The 23,625-nt window shown below is 38.0% G+C and overlaps 2 protein-coding genes across 2 annotated transcripts in view; both read left to right on the forward strand.

Annotated features, from left to right (window-relative positions):
• GPATCH1 (G-patch domain containing 1) overlaps nucleotides 1–12,547 on the forward strand; it is a 50,967-nt gene extending 38,420 nt beyond the window's left edge. The window contains exons 16-20 of the mRNA XM_069082630.1: nucleotides 221–434; nucleotides 2,339–2,446; nucleotides 6,962–7,086; nucleotides 9,133–9,281; nucleotides 12,017–12,547. Coding sequence (XP_068938731.1) covers nucleotides 221–434; nucleotides 2,339–2,446; nucleotides 6,962–7,086; nucleotides 9,133–9,281; nucleotides 12,017–12,047 — 627 coding nt within the window. The 3' untranslated portion in view covers nucleotides 12,048–12,547. The remainder of the gene's footprint in view (nucleotides 1–220; nucleotides 435–2,338; nucleotides 2,447–6,961; nucleotides 7,087–9,132; nucleotides 9,282–12,016) is intronic.
• A 5,944-nt stretch (nucleotides 12,548–18,491) lies between these two features.
• WDR88 (WD repeat domain 88) overlaps nucleotides 18,492–23,625 on the forward strand; it is a 73,277-nt gene continuing 68,143 nt past the window's right edge. The window contains 2 exon segments of the mRNA XM_069082795.1: nucleotides 18,492–18,650; nucleotides 19,557–19,667. Of these exon segments, the coding sequence (XP_068938896.1) occupies nucleotides 18,492–18,650; nucleotides 19,557–19,667 (270 nt within the window).

Consider the following 23,625-nt stretch of genomic DNA (forward strand, 5'->3'; position numbering starts at 1 on the left):
AGGCTTCAGCTCCTCTTGACTGGACCCTATTCTGAAAGGGTAATTTGGTACTGCTCCTAGCCTCCAGGGTCTCAGCTTATGTGTATACATACTCAGCATATGTATACACATGCTTATTGAATGTTCTGTGCATTTAATCCTTTTTTTTTCTCTCCTTAAATATTTTGATATCTCCTTTTTTCTGTTTCTCTCTGCACTGTCCTTACTGTATCATATTCAGGTGGAAAATGAAAGTGCAGATCAGAAGAATGAAGAAGGTAGCAGACCATCCATGGATTTATTTAAAGCTATCTTTGCCAGTTCTTCTGATGAAAAATCTTCTTCCTCTGAAGAAGATGAAAGTGAAAATGAAGACAATCAAGCTGATCCCGGAGGATCAGATCCTAAAATTCCAAAGCCAAGTGATTTGGTAGAAATATCATCTGATATACAAGGTATTTGTTATCTTTATTTAAAACTTTTGTAATTAATGCAGAAAATGACAGTATTTCTAGAAAAACTATTTGCTTTACCTGCAGAGTTGCAGATTAGGATACTTTACAATCAAAGATAATTCTTTGTTTAATTACCTAACTGATTTAATTTAAGCAGCAATAATTGTGCCTTGACTAGGCTTCATAGGTTATGTTATCACTACTACACAAGGACTGTTTCTTATTTCTCTCTAATGCTAGTATCTGGTGTATTTTTAGGATAGCCATGATAATTGATTATTACCATCTTTTGTTTCACCCTTATCTGTGGAGGTGCTAACACAAATAGTTTGCAGAAAGATTTAAACCAATGGAAATTTTGATAGCTAAAAAGGAATTATTTTTTGAAATTTTTATAATTAATTAAGTCAGGTCCTTGGGACTTTGTGAGCTTTTGTCTGTGAAATATGTAGGGCTACGCACATGTACATTCACTTTACAGATATGTATTTGAATTTTAAATGATTTATTATACATTTAGCTTGCTTACAATTTTTCTTTAAAACATTTTATTAATATTTTTTTGTTCTATATCACTTCATTTCTCAATACATCCCTACCCAGAGAGACTTTCTTTATGATAAATAAAAAGAAAGAAAGGAAAAGGAAAAAAAGCAGTTTGGCAAAACCAGGCAGTAAATAGTTGAGTTGTACAGTGTTCCACATCCAGGCCACCAACCCTCTGCAAGGAAGAGAGGGGAGCTGCATGCTCATCTCTTTTCTTTGGGGCCAAAATTAGTCATTATAATTACATGTTGTTCAGTTTAAATTTACATTGTACTTCTTTTCGCCCATATCCGTTTTTCCATGCCTCACTGTGTATTTCAGTCAGTATTTCTTAACGTGTCATAGTGTTTCTCTACATTCATCAGAATTGTTTAGTCATTCTACTGTCGAAGAGCATCTGCTTTACTTTTAGTTCTTTGCTGCCAGAGATAGCACATAGCACTTTAAACAAAAACAAATCAACATATGTTGACAGATATTGACACTTCAGTATTAATTTCTTTCTATATATACATGTCCATAATAGCTAATTAGCTAGGCTTCTGTTATGGATACGATTTTCGAGATTATTTTGTTCCTCATTGTTTCTTTGTGGGGGCAGATTTTTGTAGATTCACTACTTTTTGGTTTCTGCAAGTTGCTGGTTGTATGAAGAATTGTCAAGCAAGGTGAACATAAGCGCAACTTCAAAATTCTTTATTTCACAAGCATGAACTAAATTATTGTCAACTTTATACCAAAGAAGCAGAATTTTCTCACAATCCTACTAATTGACATGGAACACTTTAAAGTTTGAAAACCACTTAACCCATATTTCATTTGATTTGTGTATTCAATCATAGTGATGTAGAACTGCGGCAGTGCAAACATCATAAGTAAATAATAGCCATGAAAAATGAAAGTTCACTTGATTTCTTAGGTCCTCATATTTGCAAATTCAAGTTTGGATCTTTGAAAAACTATACTGAGGTCTAATGTAATATGTTTGTTAGTTTTTTTCTATAGAAAAAATATATTCTAAGACTATATGGGTTTTATGATCCCTTCTGTATAGTTTTTGTGTGTTAAAAATCTTTTAATGACAATATTTATTATGTTTATTAATCTAAGTATGTAAATTTAATCTTTTGACAGACTTTATATAGAAAAGTTCCACATAAATACAAAATGTTGCAAATGTCAGTCCTTTTTTCTCCGAAAATATAGGAAAGAAAATAGGGTTATTAACTTGTACACTGTGATTAATTTTTAGCTAAATTGCATCATTACTTTGTGATAGAAGACAATTTGATAGAAGTAAATTTTTTTTTCCTAAGGTGTTTCTTTTTTAAAAATTAAAATACACTCATTTTATCCAGTCAGTGCAGTGGTGGTGAATGAATCGGTGCCTCCTGTTACTTTACAGAAGATGCAGATGGATGAGAGAGAAGAATTTGGCCCACGGCTCCCTCCTGTGTTCTGCCCTAGTAAGTTGAGAATCCTAGGTAAACGTATTAGCTTCAGAAATAATAAACATTCTCTTACTTCTGAATTTCTTTTTTTTAATTTTCCTTTTTTAAATTAAATTAAATTTTTTCTTCTGAATTTCAGTTCAGTTCAATAAACGGTTATGAAATACCTGTTATGTGCAAAACACCATACTAAGCTACAGTGATATGAACATGAAAAAAGCCTTGTTATTCCTGCCCTTGGGGAGACTACAGTTAATCTTGTGGGGTGAAACAGGCAGAAAGAAAGATGATATAGCCCGAAAAGTATATTAACAAAGTAGAATGTGATCCATGAACAAAGGAAGAGAGCTGGACCACTTTCAACTGAGATCAGTGAAGGCTTCATAGAGAAAATGGCCCCTAAGCTGGGCTACGGTGGTCAGATCAGCCAAAGGAGAGGAGGAGAAGACTGCTCCAGGCCAGGAATTGTTCGTACACATGCACAGGTGTGGAGAGGGCAGGAAATTAGAGATGGCCTATTGTCCAGTGTGGCTGGAACAAAGAATATAGAGGAAGGAGTCAGTGTTAGAGCCAAAATGTAGGGTGTTTGATTGCCTTTCTGTGGTGCCAAGGAGTCTGTATTAAAGCTGTTAAAATTAATTTTTCATGGAGAAAGTATGATACATGAAAAAGAGCCACAGGCTCTGGAGTCAGAAGACCTGAGTTCAGCTTTTATCTCTTGTCTGTGTGCCCCACTGGGCTTATATTCCTAATTTATAAAATGGGAGGGTTGGAGGAGATGACCTTTGAGGTCCTTTCTGACTCTGAATCTGATCTTGTGAGGCAGCTGAGACTTGGAGTCAGGAAGATTTATGTTCAAATCTTGTCTCAGATATTAGCTTTGTGACCCTGGGCAAGTCACTTAACCTCTCACAGCCTGTTTCCTCATCTATAAAATAGGACTAATAATAAAACCAATCTCAAGTAGTTGTTATAAAGATCAGGTGAGATATAAAGAACTTTTTAAAAGTGTTAATATGTTAGTTATTACTATCTTAACAAAATAAGTTAACTCTCTTTAATAAAGCAAGCAGACCTTGTGTTAGTATTCTTTCAAATCTAAAAATAAAATTCCCATTGTATTAATGAAATCTAAAAATAGCAAAATATCCATAATTTTCTTTTTTTTTTGGAGGGGGGAGGCAAAGCAGTTGGGGTTAAGTGACTTACCCAAGGTCACACAGCTAGTAAGTGTCAAGTGTCTGAGGCCAGATTTGAACTCAGGTCTTCCTGACTCCAAGGCTGGTGCTCTACTCACTTCACCATCTAGCTGCCTCAAGATCAGAGAAATTTTTCTATTCCACATGATCATAACACTTATTTTATAGCCTTCAAGATCTTTTCAAGGAAAAACAACTTGGCCTTTACTTTTCATCTTTTAAAGATATTGAGTACTAAGATCTTAAGTGTTTAAAACTATCAGCCTTTAAAATAAAAAATATATAAAAGTCAGGTGTGAAAAGAGTTTTGAAGGGGAAAATAGTATAGTATTCTTAAATCTCTGTACTGAGAAATAGTATAGGACTTAGAATCTTCTAGAAGGCTTGGGTTTAAATCCCAGCCCTGTCACTCATTTCCCACATTTTTTCCAACTTTTATTTTCCTTTTTTTTCATACTAGTCAGTCTGATAGATATGAGGTGGTACCCCAGAGTTGTTTTATTTTGCATTTCTCTAATCATAAGTGATTTAGACATTTCTTCATATGCCTGTATTTAACTTTGATTTCTTCATCTGTAAACTGCCTATTCATATCCTTTGACCATTTATCAGTTGGGGAAAGGCTTGTATTCTTATAAATTTGACTTAGTTCTCTATGTATTTCAGAAATGAGGCCTTTATCAGAGATACTTGCTGTAAAGATTGTTTTCCAGTTTTCTGCTTTGCTTCTCATCTTGGTTGCATTGGTTTTGTTTATGCCAAAGCCTTTTAATTTAATATAATCAAAATGATCTACTTTACATTTTGTACTGCTCTTTATCTCTTGTTTGGTCATGAATCCTTCCCTTCTCAATAGATCTGACTAGTAGACTACTCCTTCCTCTTCTTATTTGCTTATGTTGTCACTTTTTTTAAAAAAAGTACATTTTTTGGTCTTTATTAATTTGTTTATTTTTAGTTTCCAAGATTCAGATCCACAATTCCTTGAGTTTCAGATTTTCTCTTCTTTTCTTTTTTTGCTTTTTGGCGGGCAGTTGGGGTTAAGTGACTTGTCCAAGGTCACACGGCTAGTTTTTTTGTGTTAAGTGTCTGAGGCCAGATCTGAACCCAAGTCCTCCTGACTCCAGGGCCAGTGCTCTATTCATTGCACCACCTAGCCACCCCCTAGTTTCAGATTTTTTCTCCCTCCCTCCCCTCTCCCCGCCCCCATGATGGCATACAATCAAGTTTAGGATCTGCAAATACTTTCACATTAGACATTATTATATTGTCACTCATGTATCCATTACCCGCTTTGACCATATCTTGGTGTATGGTGTTAGATGTGGCCCTATACCTAGTTTGTGCCCTATTGTTTTCCAGTTTTCCCAGCAGTTTCTGTCAGACAGTGAGTTCTTATCCAAAGGCTTGGGTCTTTGGGTTTATCAGACACTAGGTGACTGTAATCCCAGTTCTGACACATAGCAGCTGTGTGACCCTCTGTAAGACACTTAACTTTGTAGTGCTCTAGATAATTCTTTTTAAGCCTGTAAGTTGCAATGAAGTTGCCATTAAGCATTGGTAAAGGGATTTTCCTCACCAGAAGTTTCTTGCACCAATGAAATCATAGGTCTGGTCCCTCTCCCCCCTACCTCCCCAAAAGAACAAATCCCAAACCAAAACAAAAAAACCAACCTTTTAACATGCTCCTCCCTGGGTTGTTGTGGAAAATCACATAAGAAGATAATATATTTAAAGTGCTTGTATCTGAAAAGCACTAGAGAAAAATCCATTCATAGGATCATAGCTCTTAGAGCTGTAAGGGACCTTGAGGCCATCTGTAGTCATCTACCCTAATGTTACAGATGAGGAAATGGAAATCTTTATAGTCAATATGTCAAAGTCCTGTGGTTTCTCACAATAGTACAAGTAGCAATATAATTTATGCCATTTATAGATCAGGGACAATAAGTGAATTCTGTTGATAAATGTTAGTCTAACCCTCTGCAGTACATTTAGCATGCAGTGGCCTAATGGGAAGTGGAGGTGCATAGAACAGATTTGGAGTTTAGATGAAAATGCAGGTCACTTTATTTTTTCCTGTTTTTCTCTTTTAAGAAAACAGAGTAGCATTTGTTTACTGTTTAGGGAGAGACTATAGGCATTTATTAAGTGCCTATAGTGTGCTAAGTACTTTGCAATTATTATTTCATTTGATCCCAACAACAGCCCTGGGATGTTGGTGTTATTTTCCTTGTTGAGGATGCTGAGGCAGACAGAAGTGAAGTGACTTGCCCAGGGTCATACATCTAGTCTGTTCCTGAGGTCAGATTTCAACTCAGGTCTTCCTTATTCCAGCCCCAGCACTCTTCTCACCTAGCTGCTGGTAATGAAGTATTTCATTTCATCCATTTCAGGGGAACTTGGTAAAAACTGAATCAGTGAATACACTTTTAAATGTCTAATCTTCTTTATGTCTCATTTTCATGTAATATTCTGAATGTCATTTTAGTAAAAAGCTTCAGTTTGGCAGTAGGTGAGTGTGTGAAAAAGATTATTGATAACTTGTCAAAAAGACTAGAGTAAGCAAAATTTTGGTGTATTAATCAATTTTGCTGACTGTTTTCCCCTCTCCTTTCTCTTTGTTTTCCTTTAAAATATTATTCATTATATGGAATGGTTTTCTGGTTGGGGGGAAGGGGTGCTGGGACAAATTTTGTCATTGTTGAAGTGTATGTTGTTTGCCTGGTTCTACTTATTTCACTTACCTCAGTTCACATAAGTCTTCCTGGGTCTTCCTGGTCAGCCATTCTTTTTTTTTTGCTTTTTGGAGGGCAGTTGGGGTTAAGTAACTTGCCCAAGATCACACGGCTATGGTCAGTCATTCTTAATGATCCAATGATACATAAATGATTTTTAGCTTAAGAGGCTCTATTTTTTAGGAAGACTATTTCTAAAGCTGATTTTTTTATATGAGAGTTTATAAAATAACTGATCTGATGGTAAATTAAAAATTTGTATTAGCAGAATAATTTGATTTTTATTCTCAGTCTCTCAGATGAGATTATAATAGAGTACATAGGTCTCATAATGGGTACATGCTGTGATAGCTCTTTAAAAGTGCTAATGTAGGGTGCCTTGTGCATAATTAGGTTCACAATAATTGTTTATTGAATTGTATTCAGTATACTAATACGTTGGCACTTGAATGCAACAGAAATGAGCCCAGAGACACAAATTCTACCTTAATATTAACTCCAATCTTTTGTACTAATTCAGTTTTGATATCTTCAACCTTTGTGCTCCTGTTAGCTTGTGTGTTTGTTACACTTCAAGCTGAATTTTATTTTAGATGCTCGTCAGAAACATGAACCTGTGCAGCAATCCAATTTTTCGGAAGGTCTCCCAAAAGAGAAACCTAAGAAGAGCAAAGAAAAACGAAAGACAAAGAAAGACCACAAACACAAAAAAGAAAAGGTAAATTTGTTCTTGGTGGAATAGCGGGAAGAGGACCATTGGTGGTTGTCTTCCTGCTCTAGCAAGTAGTTTTTCTTCACCTAAGTAGAATCCTCAGGCTCAGTCCTCAAAGCCAGACTCTGGTAAACCATCAAGTCCCCAGGTTCTGAAAGGTGGATCCTTGGTTCTCTCGCGCCCTTCCCAAAAGGTTGGATATTCATGTACAATTTTTTCCCTGAAGTTTTTTCTTTCTAAGTAAAGAAACAGTTGTGTTCAAGTGTATTGATTTTTTTAGTAATATGAACTGAAAGAAGTTTCAGGAGCATATGCAAATGCTAAGTATTTTCTAAGCCTGAGAGTGCATCATGTTGACTGTTGAGTACCAAATAAGGGCATATCTGAGAGCTTTTTTTGTTGGGCTTACCTTGATTTTAGACCGAAAATGTAGTTAGCAATCTGCTATTCAGGAAGCTGAAGAAATACTGTGTGTGTGTGTTTTTAAAAAATAGTAGTATTTTTCATACAGTTAAAATCTGTCAGCTAGATAAAAGTTTGTTAGCAGGTAACAAACAAATAGATCATTCCTAATTTGAAAGTTTGCTTCTCAATCTGTTGATATTAATTTTCTTATTCTCATTAGGGGCTGTTGGCTCATCAAAATGAGATTAATGGCAATTTTCCTGGGAGAAAAAAAGCCTAGTTTATGACTTCCAGGTGCCACAAATACCATTTTGGTATGCTAACAATTCTACGTATCCACCAGTCAATGCTTTTCAGTGTCTTTTAGAGGTGGCTATGGTGTAATGGACAGAGTCCCTGGACTTGGACTTTGGATAATAGGGTTTTACTGTAGGCACCACCATTTATCCCCAGCCTCCTGCCACAATTCCTTCATCTATAAAATGTTGATAATAATTCTTATACTACCCCTCTCATGGAGTCGTTATGAGGAAAGGCAAATTATAAACTGTAAAGCTCTATGTAAATTGGTAATGTCATTTATTATTATCATTCAGTCCCTGATATACCTGTGAATTTTACAGGAAAGGGAAAGCATCTCTCCAACTAGCCTTACACTGGTCAAGCTATCCATTTTCTGTCAGACATATTTTCTGATATAGAGACATATATTAGGAATGTATTTTCTCCACTATGTTACCATTAATATATGGTTTCCTGTCACACCTACCTTCTGTCCATTACCCCTTGTTACCAGTTGGCAAGAAAGGATTTATGAAACATTAGAAATTTCTTGGTCATACATTGTTTAGGAAACAGTAAAATTAAACATTAAGTTGATGACAGAAGTGTCAGCATGGTTGCCACTTCCTAATTTGCTATTCAGTAATTGATGTTGTACAGTTGAAAGACTTTTGGCATTTGAAATATTATATTTTGGTAAAGATTAAAGTAAGTACTTTTTCTTCTTGGAATCATGGTGTGATATTTTGATCTGAGTAAGTTGGTAATGGAAACTGAGATGGAATGTAGGATAGGAAAGTATACTAGAAACAGCTCAATTATTAACAGATTAATGAGAGAAAAATACATGAAAGTCATACCTTCTTGAGATGAATTAAAGAACTAAAAAGTATCACAGATAAATTTTAAAATAAAATTGTTTGTTTCTTAACTATGTTTTCTTGTTTTTGCAAGGTGATAGTGCTGTTCTTTTTCTTACTAGCCCCTCTGTATGCATTTCCATATCTGTCACCCAGATTTGTAGCCACTCAAGCATTCAAAAACAGGTCACTTGAGTTAATGATAAATGTCATAGGCCATCTTGGAAGTGCAGTGTCTGCAGGACCATGCCCTAAATATGTTTGTTTAGGAGTTAAAGTTTGTACCACTCTTCTGTGTAAATACTGTTATTTCTTTGCTCCACCAGAGTATATTGGATTTCATTTTGAAGTAGGGTTTTTTGTTTTTAATGAACCCAACCATCTTTTTTCTCATTATTTTTCCCAGAATTTATCCATTTGTTCCAGAACACCTCAAAGCTTTACCCTAAATCAAGGAAAATGCAGGACTAAACAACTATATTTTTTTCTTTTTTCTTTTAACCAGAAAAAGAAACACAAGAAGCATAAACAGAAAGGCAAACAGAAAAATAAAAAAACAGAGAAGAGTAGTAGTTCGGAGAGCGTTGATAGCAGTGACAGCCAGAGTGATACAGAGAAAGTCAAAGACATATCACCTGAGGAACTTCTGAGAAGGTATATCATTCTTTTGTATTGTCCCAATATAAAAATAGAGCCAGTAGGAAGAATGGATTCAAGACATTGAAGTGTAAGTCAAGAGACCCAAATTCTGGTCTTGATGCTAAACATTAAATAATTACTACCTTTGTTAGATTTTCATTTCTTCAGATCTCAGTTTCCCCATCAGTAGAATAAAAGGGTTGAACGAGATGATTTCCAACATTATTTTTACATGTTCAAGTTATTTCTTTACATATGTATGCAATACTGTTAACACAAGGAGAACCAGAATTTAAGACTATCTCAAAGGACCAAACTGTGTCAGTTGACACAGTATGAATTTTTTTTATCTACAAGACAAAATTAGGATAAAAAATTTTATTTCAAAGCAAAATTATATTATTTTTGCATTAATTGATGCACCTGTTCCTTCTAATGTTTAAAAGAGATATGGCTCTATTTCATACTTATTAGCCTTTACTATGATAATGGACTGAGACTTTGGTTTGTAAATAAAATGCTCAGTCACATTTAATACTGAAGTATTAACCACTTTCCAAAGGTCAAATAGTAAATTATCGATGGACCCAAGCTGAGAACTCTTCTTTTTTATCTTTTATAACAGTTTATGTTAATTCAGTTCAACAGTTACTAAGTGCCTACTATTCTCTCCCATTTTCTTCATTTCACAGCACCTTGATATCATCTCTCTTCCTTTCCTCCAGTTCCTGAGAAAGTGTGACAAAGAAGTGACCCTCTTCTTGACAAGGGCTTCTTTACTTGTGCACTTGGTCACGTCCCCTCTGGTCTACTGCAGAGCTAGTGTTCTATCCTCACTAGTCATCCTCCTCCAAGCCAGTCTTCAGCCTCTTGCTATCTATGCTTTTCTTCCCTATTGCCTTCAGACATGACCAAGTCTCTCCCATCCTTAGAAAAATCCTTCATTAAACTTTACTCCTCATCCCTTTAATCTTTCTTTCCTCCCTTTCTCAGACAAAGTCCTTGAAAAAGTTGTCTGGATTCATTGCCTTCACCTTATCTCCTCTCACTGCCTTCCTCACTCCTTTACTTCTGGTTTCCAAGCTCAACTGAAACTGAGCTCTGCAAACTCAGCTGAGGTTGCAGCTGAACCTGCTCAACTAATCTGAAGCTATTCTCTCCAAAGTTACCAGTGATCTCTCTCCTTGTCAGATCTGATGGTCTCTTTCATTGTCCTCATCATTCTCTGCATTTGTCACTGCTGCATTCTTTTGACTCTGCTACACATTAGACACAGGTGACCCCGCCCCCCCCCCTCCTCCTGCACACTCTCACTCTCTCTTCTGGTTCTTCTACCTGTTTGAATGTTCCTTAAGAGTCTTTTTTTTCCCCTGGCTCATCATTTATGTGATGCTCCCTCAGTGTCTTAGGTCCTCTTTTCACACTATTCTTTCTCAGCAACTTCATCAACAGCCATGGGTTTAACTATTATCTCTGTGCAGATGACTCCCAGCTATATACGTGTGTGTGTGTGTATACGTGTGTATGTGTATATCTGTATCTTTTTCTGTATATGTATATATCCAGACACAGTCTGTCCAACATTACCTGTTGCCAATCGGACATCTCAAACTAGATGCCTCTCAGAGATTTCTTGTACTTAATATGTCTAAAACTGGACCCTAATTTTCCCCCCTTCCAGACTTCCCTAATATCTGTTGAAGGCACCACCATCTTTCTGTTTTTTTTTGTTTCATAACCTCAGCATTATCCTGCACCCATGATACCCCTCATGTATCTAACCTGCTGCCAAATCTTGCTGTTTTTAACTTCATAACATCTCTTGTATCCAGCCTCTTCTTTCTACTCATGCAGTTTACTACCTTAGTTTAGGTCTTCATCACCCATCACTTAAATTATTGCAAGCCTCCTGACCATGCTGGTCCCCTACTCAATCAATTCCGGTGGCTTCTTATTGTCTCTAGGATAAAATATAAACTCTAATGTTTGACTTTAAATTGTTTCACAGTCTAGTCTCAACCTATCTTTCCAACCTCATTAGATATTAAGGCCTCTCCCACACTCTGCAGTGCAGCCCAATTGACCTTTTTTCTGTTCCTCATACGTTCTGTTCCCTGCCTGCTGTGCTTTTGTATTGGTCATACTCCATGCCTGAAATTCACTCCTTTATTTCCTCTACTTTAGAAGCTCAAGCACCATCTTTTACATGAAGTCTTTACTGATCCCCCAAACTACCTTGTATTTAACTACTTTGTATATTTTTGTATTTATTAACTTTATATTTTTACTGTATGTGTTTTTATACATGTGCCTCCCCTTTACAATGTAAACTTTTTGCAAGTAGGGATTGCTTCATTCTTTGTATTTGTATCCTTAGTACATAGAAGACAATAAATGTTGATTGGTTAGCTGATGTGCAAGGAATTTTGATAGGCTGGGAGTACAAGGACAAAAATAAAACAGGCTGTGCTTCGAAGAAGCTTAATTTAACAGCTGTTTACTGTTAGACCAGGGTCCTATTGAGAGGCTCATTTCTGAAGGTGATGAGCCAGTGATAGAGAGATAACCAAGTTTTGTTCTATTCTCATTGATTACCAGTAGTCATATATTCTTTTGAATGGAAAAGATTATATTCTTACATTCTTAGTATTTAGACAGTAGAGAGACAATAAAGATGAATGGTGGAGAATCCCATAAGATGTATTTTTAAAGTATAGTGATACATGATTTTCTAATTTTTTTTTTAACAGACTGAAACGTCTTCCATTAACAAAGAAGTAACCTGTTTCTTCAGTTTTGAACTGGGTCTGATTTCTCTTCTGAAATTTTGATCTCCTCTATGATGGTAGATCGGTTGTTGTATAATTAATGCAATGTACAGATTGTATTTATGTATAAAGCTATGATTTAAAACTGATTTTTAAATCTTTGCATTTCAAAGTCTGAACTGGAAAGTAATAAACTGGGCTTTAACTAGTGGCAAAAGAATAAAATTCACAATGTGCATTTTAATTAATATAATTTTGCATATTAAATTAGTAATTACAATTTTATTTCCAATTCTTTAATGCTTGAAATTTACATAAAGAAATTAAAATTGTAGACTAGTACATGACTCCATTATGAAGAAGACATCCATGTGAGAACACTTTTCTTTTATAAAGAAAAAAAGAAGAAAAGTTAAAAGGGAAAAAAAGACCAGAAATCTATATCAATTACCAAAATGGATTTTGTCTCTGTTGTTTTTTTTCTTCTAAATTAAAGCTTCTTGCTTTGGTTTAGTAGCCTGAGATTCTATCTAAGAGAATCTGTGTAATTGTACTGACAGCTAAAGGCGCCCTATACCGGTTAACATTTTGTTTCAGTATTATAGGGATCTGATGTGTTGTTCAGGAAAGGAATATGTGCTGTCAGGGTTCACAGGGAAAAACCCTTGACTTTTACCATGTAGTAGTACAGTTGGTTAGTGACTGTGAGGTCACTCCTTTACAAATATTCTTCCAGCTTCAGATCAAAATGCTATAAATGGTAACCAATTTTTTTGTTTTTATTTTTTGCTTTTTGGAGGGGGGAAGGCAGGGCAGTTGGGGTTAAGGGACTTGCCCAAGGTCATATAGCTAGTGAGTGTTAAGTGTCTGAGACTGGATTTGAGCTCAGGTCCTCCTGACTCCAGGGTTGGTGCTCTATTCACTGTGCCACCTGGCCGCCCCCAATGGTAACCATTTTGGTAAGTGCTATATGAATACTAAGTGAGTATCTTAAAAAACAACAACCCTGTAAATACAATTATAACCATAAAGAGAGCTTGATGGTATAGTGGATGGAGAGGTGGCTAGAATCAGGAAGAGTTGGGGTTAAGTCCTTCCTGTATCACAAAGGGACTATGTGACCCTGGTCAAGTTATTCCTTCTCTAAGTGCCCCAAGCACTGCTCTTAAGACAAAAAATTGCAGAAAAGGTGCTGTGGTAGATAGAGTACATCATATAGAGCTCCAGACACTGATGAAATCACAGGCCTCAATAAAAAAAAAAAATAACAAAAAACCAGCCTAGAATATAAAACTGGCATGCTATTTGGAGGGAACAGGGAAGAATCCATGGATTCCTTGAGAAAGAAATGAGTTGAATAGGATATGGATAGCAGTGTGTGATAGCTTTAAAAATCTATCTGTCTATCTATCTATCATCTATCTATCTATCTGTCTGTCTGTCTATCTATCTGTCTATCTATTCATTCATCTGTTTTTCCCAAAATTCACTTCCATAAGCATTTGAGTTCTAAATTTTCTCCCCCTCCCCAAGAGGACATGCCGTCTGATGTAGACTCTACATATCCATTCACATTAAGCTTATTTTCACATTGGTCATGTTGTAAAGAAGAATTAGAACCAATGGGAGAAACCATAAGAAAGAAGAAACAAAAAAATAAAAGAGCAAATAGTATGCTTTGATCTTCATTTAGATTCCATAGTTCTTTTTCTGGATGTGGATAGCATTGTCTGTCATGAGTCTTTTGGAGTTGTCTTAGATCCTTGCATTGCTGAGAAGAGCTAAGTCTGTCAAACTTAGTCATTGAACAGTGTTGCTGATACTGTGTACAATGTTCTCCTGGTTCTGCTCACTTCACTCAGCATTAGTTCACAGTGTGTCATATTTACCAAGCTCCCCCCCAGGAATGCCTACTCTTCCTCCCTGGTAAAATGCCTGCCCAAGAAGAAGAAATGTCTTCCTGGCTGCTTTTTTTGGGGTCTAGAATGTATTTCTCTAGAAATGGATGGTTTAAAGGAAATTTAAGGGCAGCTAGGTGGCGCAGTGAGTAGAGCACCGGCCCTGGAGTCAGGAGGACCAGGGTTTGGATCTGGCCTCAGACACTTGACACACACACAAAACCTAGCTGTGTGACCTTGGGCAAGTCACTTAACCCCAATTGCCCTGCCCTCCCCCCTCCAAAAAGTACAAAAAAAAAAGTTTTAAAAAAAGGAAATTTAAGTTTGGTCAGCTGACAAAATATTTACACTAAGCTGTACTAATTCATCTGTACCTGGAGCACCCATTATAACATTCTATAAGGGGTATATGTTCTAAGTTTTGGGTTTTTTAACATCTTAAAAGTTTTTTTGCTTTTTGCAGGGGCAATTGGGGTTAAATGACTTGCCCAAGGTCACTTGGCTAGTAAGTGTTAAGTATCTGAGGCCAGATTTGAACTCAGGTCCTCCTGACTCCAGGGCCGGTGCTCTATTCATTGTGCCACCTAGCTGCCCCTGTTCTAAGTTTTAAAACCCAACTCATAAATGAAAATTAGAAACACAATCTATTTGTATTATGATTACCTATATTTTTTTCTCAGATGCTTTAACTAATTGGTTTGGGGTTTTTTTTTTGCTTTTTGGAGGGCAATTGGGGTTAAGTAAGTTGCCCAAGGTTACGTGGCTAGATTTTTGTGTGGGTGTTAAGTGTCTGAGGCCGGAACCAAACTCAGGTTCTCCTGACTGTGGGGTCGGCGCTTTTTTCACTGCACCACCTAGCCGCCCCAAAGTTATTTTATTTTTTTATTTTTTTGCTTTTTGGAGGTCAATTGGGATTAAGTGACTTGCCCAGGGTCACATGGCTAGTTTTTGTGTTAAGTGTCTGAGGCCGGATCTGAACCCAGGACCTCCTGACTCGAGGGCCGGTGCTCTATTCACTGCACCACCTAGCTGCCCTTAACTAATTGTTTTTATAAATGAAGAGTAAACATTTGCTACAAGGGCTATATTTAATGATATTGAATCCCAAATCCCTTACAGATAAACTGGGAGCCAGGAAATCTGGGTTCTAGCCCCAGCTCTGCTACTTAACTATGGCTTTGACCAAGTCTTTTTCCCTCTCTAGGCCTCTGTTTCCATATCTGTAAAACAGGGATAATCCTATCCTACCTACCTCAAGGTTTGATGTGGGGGCCAATTGGGATAATATCTGTGAAAGTTTTTAAGCCATAAAGTGCTATAAAAATTTAAAAGGTTGTTACTACTACTACTACCAGTTGATATTAAGCCCATAGATCTAAGGCAAGGTGTTTTTAACCTTTTTTTTTGTTTCATTGACATTCTGGACTGAGAATCCCATGGACATATCAGAATAATGTTTTTAATTACATAAAATAAAATACATGAGATTGTAAAGGAATTTAATTATATTGATAAATGCAGTTACTGAAATATTTTAAAAATCCAAGTTCACGAACTCTGAGTGAAGACCCTTGATTTAGGACTGAAGATAACTCAGAGGCCATCTCATCTAACTTCTTCATTTTAAAGATGGGGTAAAGGAACCCCAGAAAGGTTGTGACTTGCTCAGTGTCACCCAGGTATTGTTATAGGTGAGATTTGAATCGTGGTGTGCTGACCAGAATCAGTGTTAGTTAGTGGTCTTTCCACTATATCAAATCTGTAAGTCCCATGTTATGAAGTATTTATGGAACTCGGCATCAATTGAGACATTTTTTGGACAAGGCTAATTCAGCAGTCTGTTTCGCTTAACTATGAATATTTGTTCCATTGGTTTTCTTGTTTTCCAACAGATTGGGGGATGTGGGAGAGAAAATAGTTTTTTGTTAGTTTAAAATTTTTTTTTCCCAAATGGGGTGGCAATATGATGTAGTGAAAAGAACACTGATTTTGAGGAAAGAAGGTCTGGATTTGGATTGTGCCTCTTGCTTTACTCTATGTGACAGTAGTTCTCAGTTTTCCTGTATCTGTAAGGGTTAGAGTATGTGACCTCTAAAGATCCTTGCCTGCTCTAGGTCCTTATGTTCCTGTAGTTTAGAAGGTAATTTTGAAGTTCCAGGATTGTTTTCCTGGAATTTCCTTGGATATGTAAAAACAGTTCATGATAGACCCAATTTTTTGCACTTAATAAATAAATAAAATTTATTAATCAATAAATATTACCAATACCTGTTTATTGACTGAGTAGATATCCTGGTGGTCACTGGTTCCAAGGAACTAGGTTAATAATACCATCTACAGGAATAATAGTACTTTTCCCACAGTCTGCAACACCACAGTACAGTGTTTAATTGATTCTGCCATGATATTTGTGGTTTCTTTGAAAGTCTCAGTTTTATTTCTCTGTTCATCATCTGTGCAGTTTTGGAGCTTTAATCATTGAGCTTCAGTTTCAAGTATCAAGTATCAGTATCAAGATTTGTAAGTCAGTTCCAGTGTCTGTAAGTGTCTTATGAAAGTCCTCAATGCTAGGAGCAAATTAAAAATTTATCCCTCTGCAGGCAGCCCTTAAGGGATCTATCTGGTAGTACCTGGACCACCAGAGTCCTTAGGCTCAATCTTTCAAACCAGTTCTATGCAGCCTTAAAGGAGCAATTTTCTGACAGAAACATAAATTTGATAATATTGCTTTGGAATAAAAACTATAACTTTTCATGGGCAGCAAGACTAAGGGTCAGGAGTAAGTAACCCTCAAAAGAGGAGAGGCAAACATTAAAGAAGCCAGAGATAATAAGGTAAGAAGAACATAGGTTCCTTTTGTGTTGCACGTAGAAAAAAATCCCTTACCAATGTCTGTTATTTTTGGAAGCAATGAAACACTTCAGTTTTATGATTTAAGAATCTAAAATAACTTTAATACCACTTGCTTCTTAGGTGTGTAGTGAAAATTCATTTCATGTTTTGAGATGATAAACATTTAAGGTTAAATAGGACAAAAGGAATGCTTGTTGGTTGATCCTAATGAGTGTGGTGATCCACCTGGGCTGGGTGGGGTGCCCAGCCAGTGCTGCCTCTTTATATGAGTGTGTTTATCTTTTTCTTCTTAGCAGGGAGAAAGTGGTAGTAGTAGTAGTAATAATAATAATGATAATAACTATATAGTTAGTACTTTATCATTTGATCCTAGTAGGGAGAAGTAGGTGCTTATCCCCACTTTAAGGATGGGAAAACCAAAGTTGAGAAAGGTGTAGTGACCTGCTCAGTCACGCTAGTAGAGAGTATCCAAAGCAGGATTTGAACTCACATCTATCTGACTGCCAAGTCCAGTGTTATATCCCCTATAACGAAGTAAGTGTTGGTGTCCTGACAGTAGACAGGAGAAACTGCCAACTGCTGCGGATACTGGTCTGATAGCAGAGTGGGAATGCATTGCCTAAAAATGAGGACTTACAGAGTTGGAATGACAAAAGGGTTCACATAGACCAGGGGTCAGTGCAGCCCCCTGCCACCTGCTTTTGTATGGCCCTTAGGCTAAGAATGGCTTTTCCATCTTTGTTTTAAATGGGCCAGGTTTGGCTAGTTTGCCTGTAGTTCACAAACCCCTAATCTTTTCCAATTTTGTTATTTTGTAGAGGAGGAAACAGCCCTGGAAAAGGGAAGAAATTTAAGCAGGTTAGTGACAGCTATGAGAGAGCAAAGAACAAGCATTTATTAAGTCTGCTGTGTATTCCATGCAGTGCTGAGGGCTTTACATTATGCTCTGCTTGTGTGGTAGGTACCATTATCCCCATTTTACAGGTGGGGAAACTGAGGCTTCGTGGTTAAGTGACTTGTGTAATGTCTGAGGCTGCATTTGAACTGAAAATTTGAATCAAAAAATAAATCAAGGGGAACATTCCTTCTTGACTCCAGGCCCTGAGCTCTAGCCACTCCTGGCTGCCTTAAAAAGAAGCAGCTGATGGTGGTGGAACAGAGAGTATCTGAGTCACTCAGGATTCCCTAGTTCAAGTCTGAACTCCACCTCTTGGTAGTTTAAAGTCCTATTCAGCTCTAAATACGATGAGCCTTTCAGTTTATGTCTGGTTGGCTAACTGGGGATGCTCATACCCTACCCAGCTCAAGGAGCTATTGTGAGGAGTGCATTGTAAATCTTGAAGGCCTTGGAAAGATGAATGGTTGACATCTGGCTGGATGGTACAGGGAGAAGCCCTGTCAGAAAGTCAAGAGTTTGAACTCTGCCTCTGCTACAAGTCACTTGGGGCGCTCCGGGCGAGTCTATTTGCCTCTTTGGGCCTCATCTGTGAAGTGAAGGGGTTGGCCTTGAGATCCCTTCTCCAAGTTCGTCTTTTCCGAAGTTCGCGGGCGGTGTGCCCAGAGGTGATGTTGCAGAGTAGGAGAGGCCCACACTGGAAATGTTGGGGACCCCAAAAGCCTCAACCCTCTGCCCCATCCACCCCCACCCCCCGCGGTGGTGGGCGGCCGCGATCTGGCCCCCGTGGGACCCCATAGCGGCAGTTGCCATGGCGTGGCATAGCTTTACGGGAGGCTTATGGACCAACAAGTTCGTCCGAACCGAGAGTCCCAGCGACCCTTTGGCTCTATGGGATCCCAATGAGCAAACAGAAGAGCCTGCGAAGCCGGAGGAGCCGCGATGGGGCGACCATGAGCGGCAGTCCAAGGTCAGGGACCGCATCCTGGACCCCGGGCCTTCTGCCTCCCATCCCAGCCTGAGCCCGAGGGGCTGCATCTGGAGTGAAGGCTGGGACGGGGAGCCTGGGTGCAGTGCCCAGGAGGCTTGATGCTATGCGGGCTGGGGTACTGGGTGTGCGGTGTGTGCAGGTGTCTTGAGTGCCGTGCACGTGCGCATTGTATGCGCAGTGTGCTGAATTGCACGGGCCAGTTGTGGCTCCGAAGAGTGCTAGGTGTGAGTGTGCTGGGTGTGAGGTGTTTGCAGATGTTCTGGACCCTTAGTGCGTACTGCGTGCGGGCGTGCAGCGCTTTGTGTGAATTGTGTGCGAGTGTCTGTGCTCTTGCCTGTGAGGCGTGCAGCGCTTTGTCTGAGGTGTGTGCAAGCGTTTCTGCTCCTGCGGGCAGAGCAAGCAACTATTTGTGTGAAGTGTCCTGGACTCTGAGTGCGTACTGAGTGAGGGGCTTTGTGTGAGGTGTGTGCAGGTGCCTCGGGCCCTCGCGTGCGCATTATGTGCAGGGTCCGTGCCTGCTGTTCTAGTGCTGGGCGTGGGGCGGTGCCGGGTGCCAGGCTTTGGTTAGAGGGGCGGTAGGTGTTACAAGCTTGGGCCCTGAGCCATTCACCTTCATGAATGCCTGGGGCGGGAGCGGTGTAGGGGATAGAGGACGAAGGCTAGGGGCCCACACCTCATCCAACAGAGACCTTGGGGTCATACAGAAAGGGCCCCTATCAGCTGTTATGAGGTGGGCCAGCATTGAAGTCCTGGAGTGAGTAAAGGTATCCTCCACACCAGAAGCACCTCCCCTGTGGGATGTTCTGGATCTTGCTCCTCAGGGCTCTGCCTTTGACAGGAGGTGTGGCCAGTTCATTTTTGCCCTGTGGCCTCTTCGTTTTTTAGATCCCCTTTAAGATCTTGAGAGGACATAAGCATGTGGTGAGCTCCTGCCATTTCTGCTTTGAGGACACTAGGATTCTCTCTGGTTCCTACGACAAAACTGTGAAAATCTGGGTAAGAGATTTTATGGTGTATTGAAAAGAACACAGTCATTTGGAATTAGAAGACCTGGGTCCTAATACTCTGCCAACAGTCTCCTTGTGTGTCTTTGGACAAGCCCCATTCCTTCTCAGGGCCCCATCCGTTAAATAAAAGGAGGCTGTAAGGTTCCTTATAATTGGCATTTCATGATCCTGTGACTTTAAGAAGACAGGCCAAGCCCTCAGTTTGTATAACATGCATATGAAGGTTGAATAACAATTTTCTGCTTTCTTTGTAGTCATGTTTCCCTTATATTTATATATTTATAAACTATAGGTCTTCATGAAAATTCATACAGTTCATGTTGGTGGTTGGAACTGCTTGGAGGACCAAAGTGTGAAGGAGAATTGGAAGCTTTAGGAATGAAACTAAAGTTTTATAAACTGGAAAACAAAGATTTCTTTTCTTCAGAGCAAAAATTAAATAGATTAAAAGGGGAAAACAAAATGAACCAAATGCTGACATATCTTTTCCACATTGTTAATTAAATCTTGGAGGCAGCTAGGTGGGGCTATGGATAGTGACAGTCCTCGAGTCAGGAGGACCCGAGTTAAAATTTGACCTTAGACACTAGCTGTGTGACCCTGGGCAAGTCACTTAACCCTGTTTGCCTCAGTTTCTTATCTGCAAAATGAGCAGGAGAAGGAAATGGTATACCACTCCAGTATCTGCCAAGAAAACCCCAAAAATGGGGTTATGGAGAGATGGACAGGACTTGACAACACTTTTGGTAGAGTCTGATCCAGAAGAGCTTGAATTATTTCCATAAATAGCGTCTGCAGTCCATTCAATGACATAACAATGACTTGGAGAACAGCCGTGAATTTCTTTGGGAGCTGTATTTTACACACACACACACACACACACACACACACACACACACACACACACACACACACACACCCCTTCTAAATTTCACTGTAAGCTTAGAGGGATTTCTTTATCACCATGATGTCCTGAGGGATTCTGACATTTTCACTTTCCAAGCAATAAACCTCTAATCTTTAGTCTCCCATATCCTTTACTTCTACTCTTACATTCTGAGTTCGCTGAATGAATTTCTGAGGGTTGTATCTTTTGGCTTCAGACAAAACTTGGACTAATATCTTTAAAAAGGAAAACCAACCAAGAAATTAATTAATTAGACTATGTTTACACTGCTGATGCCAACTGTAATTGGTTGTTCAGTTGCCCTGTGGGTTCCCTTCTCTCATTATAGTCCTTACTGTAAGGAAAAGATAATGTACTTGGATGTAAAAAATATACATGATTTTAACACTTTGACCTTTCTTAGCAGGAGGCCAGCCTCCCTCAGTGTTTGAGCATAATGACAGGTAATAGGTAGATTCCAAGCCTGATTTATTAACAAATGATTTTAATTCACAAAAAAATAACCAATGGAATACTGATTAGTGACTTTGCTAATAGTTGTGACCTATTTCCTGGAAATCAGCTTAAATAAATTCTGAGCTATAAGACATATTTTCATGGTAGATTACAAACAATAGATTCCTCAACCAAGAGAGGAAGTTAAATCTGAACCTGGCACTGTGTTATTCTTCATATGTTCCAGCATAGAAGGTAACTTCTAGCCTTGTCTTTTCCTGGGGTAACATTTAGATTGCTTTTTTATATTCTTGTTTCTTTCATTGAATTTGTTTCCAATCCCTATGGATCTCAATGTTTGTTAGGCTCCAGGCTTTCTTTATCCTTGTGAGTTGATTGTACAACTGCAGTGCTGTGGACTGTCAGCCCCTTTGTGATATCTCCTTGCTTGGTCAGAGGGTGTGAAATCTTGAGGAGTCATAAAGAAGTATTGAAACTTTGTGAAGGTACTGAAAGGCAAGCTCAGAAAAGGAACAGAGATTGCAGCTTAAGGTTTGCAATTGTGTCCTTCAGATAAAGGAAGAAAATTTGAGGAAGCATATTACAATTTTGTACGTGGTGTAGGAATGAAAACCCAAATTGAGTAGTTCCTTCAGATTGCCAGAGGGGAAAAAAATTAACTTTAGAATCTACTTAATGAAATAAGACTTAAATTAAAATAGGGAAAACAAACAGGAAATTAGTAGTGATTTAATTATTCATGATTCCTTTAAAAAGAAAATACTTTGAACCACTTGCCCATTGTGGGTCAGGGGACTTTCCTGAGTTGGTATGATGCCACCTGACTTTCATTTGCCTTAGCCACTTAAGGAAGATATGATCCATCAAGGTTTGTCTTGGAGACTGTCAGGGGCTGTCTGCAAGTAAGTATTTGCCAGAACACTTAGAAAATGACTGTGTTTGGAGGCCTTCCTGATCTTCCTGAATGTTCTGAAAATGACTACAGTTTAAGAGCTTCCTGATAAAGAGACAATGGCTTATCGATCTTGGTAATTTCTGATTTAAAAAAACAAATCTGATTTTCCTTCACTAAGAAAGGCCGAAGCAATTACAGTTTCTGAAAGATCAGTTTTGATCTCTGAGTCAGGAGAAATGTTAGCCACACTTTTGACTTAATTTGTCTCATTCTTTTAAAAGTTGAAGTTCAAAGGATGAGGTGTATCTATGATATAGCTCATAGTGACACAACTGATAATCTCGTGGGTTTGGAGGATGTAGGTTTGTATTGTAGCACTTCTAACTTGATGATCTTGAAATATTTAATAGATTTAATTCTCTAATTCTTATATCTCTGAGATGAAGTAAGTAGATACTCAATTCAGTTCAACAGATATTAAGTGCCTGCTATATGCATGGCCATGGGAGATAAAGAAATTTTAAAATGACATAGTCCCTACTACTCAAGGAGTATACAGTTTAGTCTGGGGCAGGGTAGTGTGTGTGTTTTATATTTAATTAAGTGTAACACAAATAATCTGATTAAGTGTGTAGAAGTGAGTCAAGTTAGGAATAACTCACGAATCCAAAGAGGGCCTTGATAAATACTTGACAAAATTTCCATATTTTAAAAATTTCATCAAATCTATTCATCTGAAATGACATCAACCATTCCAAGTTTGGTGATAGAGCCAAAAGGCAAAAAGGATAATGCTGCTTAAATTAGGTTACAAGTTTAACACTTTCTCAATCACATTACTAGGGGGATACTTTTTAGAATTAACAAAACAACAATTAATTTGGAAGAACAAAAGGTCTAGAATCCCAAGAGATAATGAGAAAATGTACAAATGAAAGGGTTATAGCATTACTAGAACTCAAAATCTACTATAAAGGGGTAGATAGCAAAACTCCTTGGCATTGGTAAAAGAAACCAAACAAACAGAAAAACCGGCCAGTAGAACAGACTAGATAAACAATAAATGAAAGTAATTGAAAATGATAGCCAGTGTTAGACAAATCTAAGAACTTAAGTTACTGGGAGAACTCCCTTCTTCCTCCTTTCCAAAACCATAATATTATGTTTAAAGAATACCATTGAGCTGAGTTGAACAGAAAAACAAGGGAAAACAAAAGAAACCTATGTCTAGATCACAGTGACACTTAGCTGTGAGGTTGATCACTGCCCAGATGAGTTGTCATTTGACATTGTCAAACAGTTAAGGATTCCTTTTAATAAAGTATGTGAGTATGGTGAGTTCAGCTACTAAAGAAGACTCCATTTTTGACAAGAGTGGTTGGGAAAAATAGAAAACAGTTTGGCAGAAATTAGAGCAGTGTCTACTTCCCATAGTACATTAACTTCAAGAATGGATATATAATTAGAATACTACATCTTTAAAAATAAATAAAAGAATCTGACTGGGGACCTTTCACAACTATGGCTAGGAAGATAATTCTTTACCAAATGACATATAGAGACCATTAATTTAGAATTGCAAGAGACCTTAGAGATCATCCAGTCCAATGTCCTTATTTTACAGATTAGGAGACGGACTTAAAGAGGTTAAATAACTTACTTAACCAAAGTCACACAGTTAGTACTGGT

Source organism: Petaurus breviceps, unplaced genomic scaffold, assembly GCF_028583685.1.
Source record: "Petaurus breviceps papuanus isolate PSGF00001 unplaced genomic scaffold, PetGlider_PUasm1.0 171, whole genome shotgun sequence".
Taxonomy (NCBI): domain Eukaryota; kingdom Metazoa; phylum Chordata; class Mammalia; order Diprotodontia; family Petauridae; genus Petaurus; species Petaurus breviceps.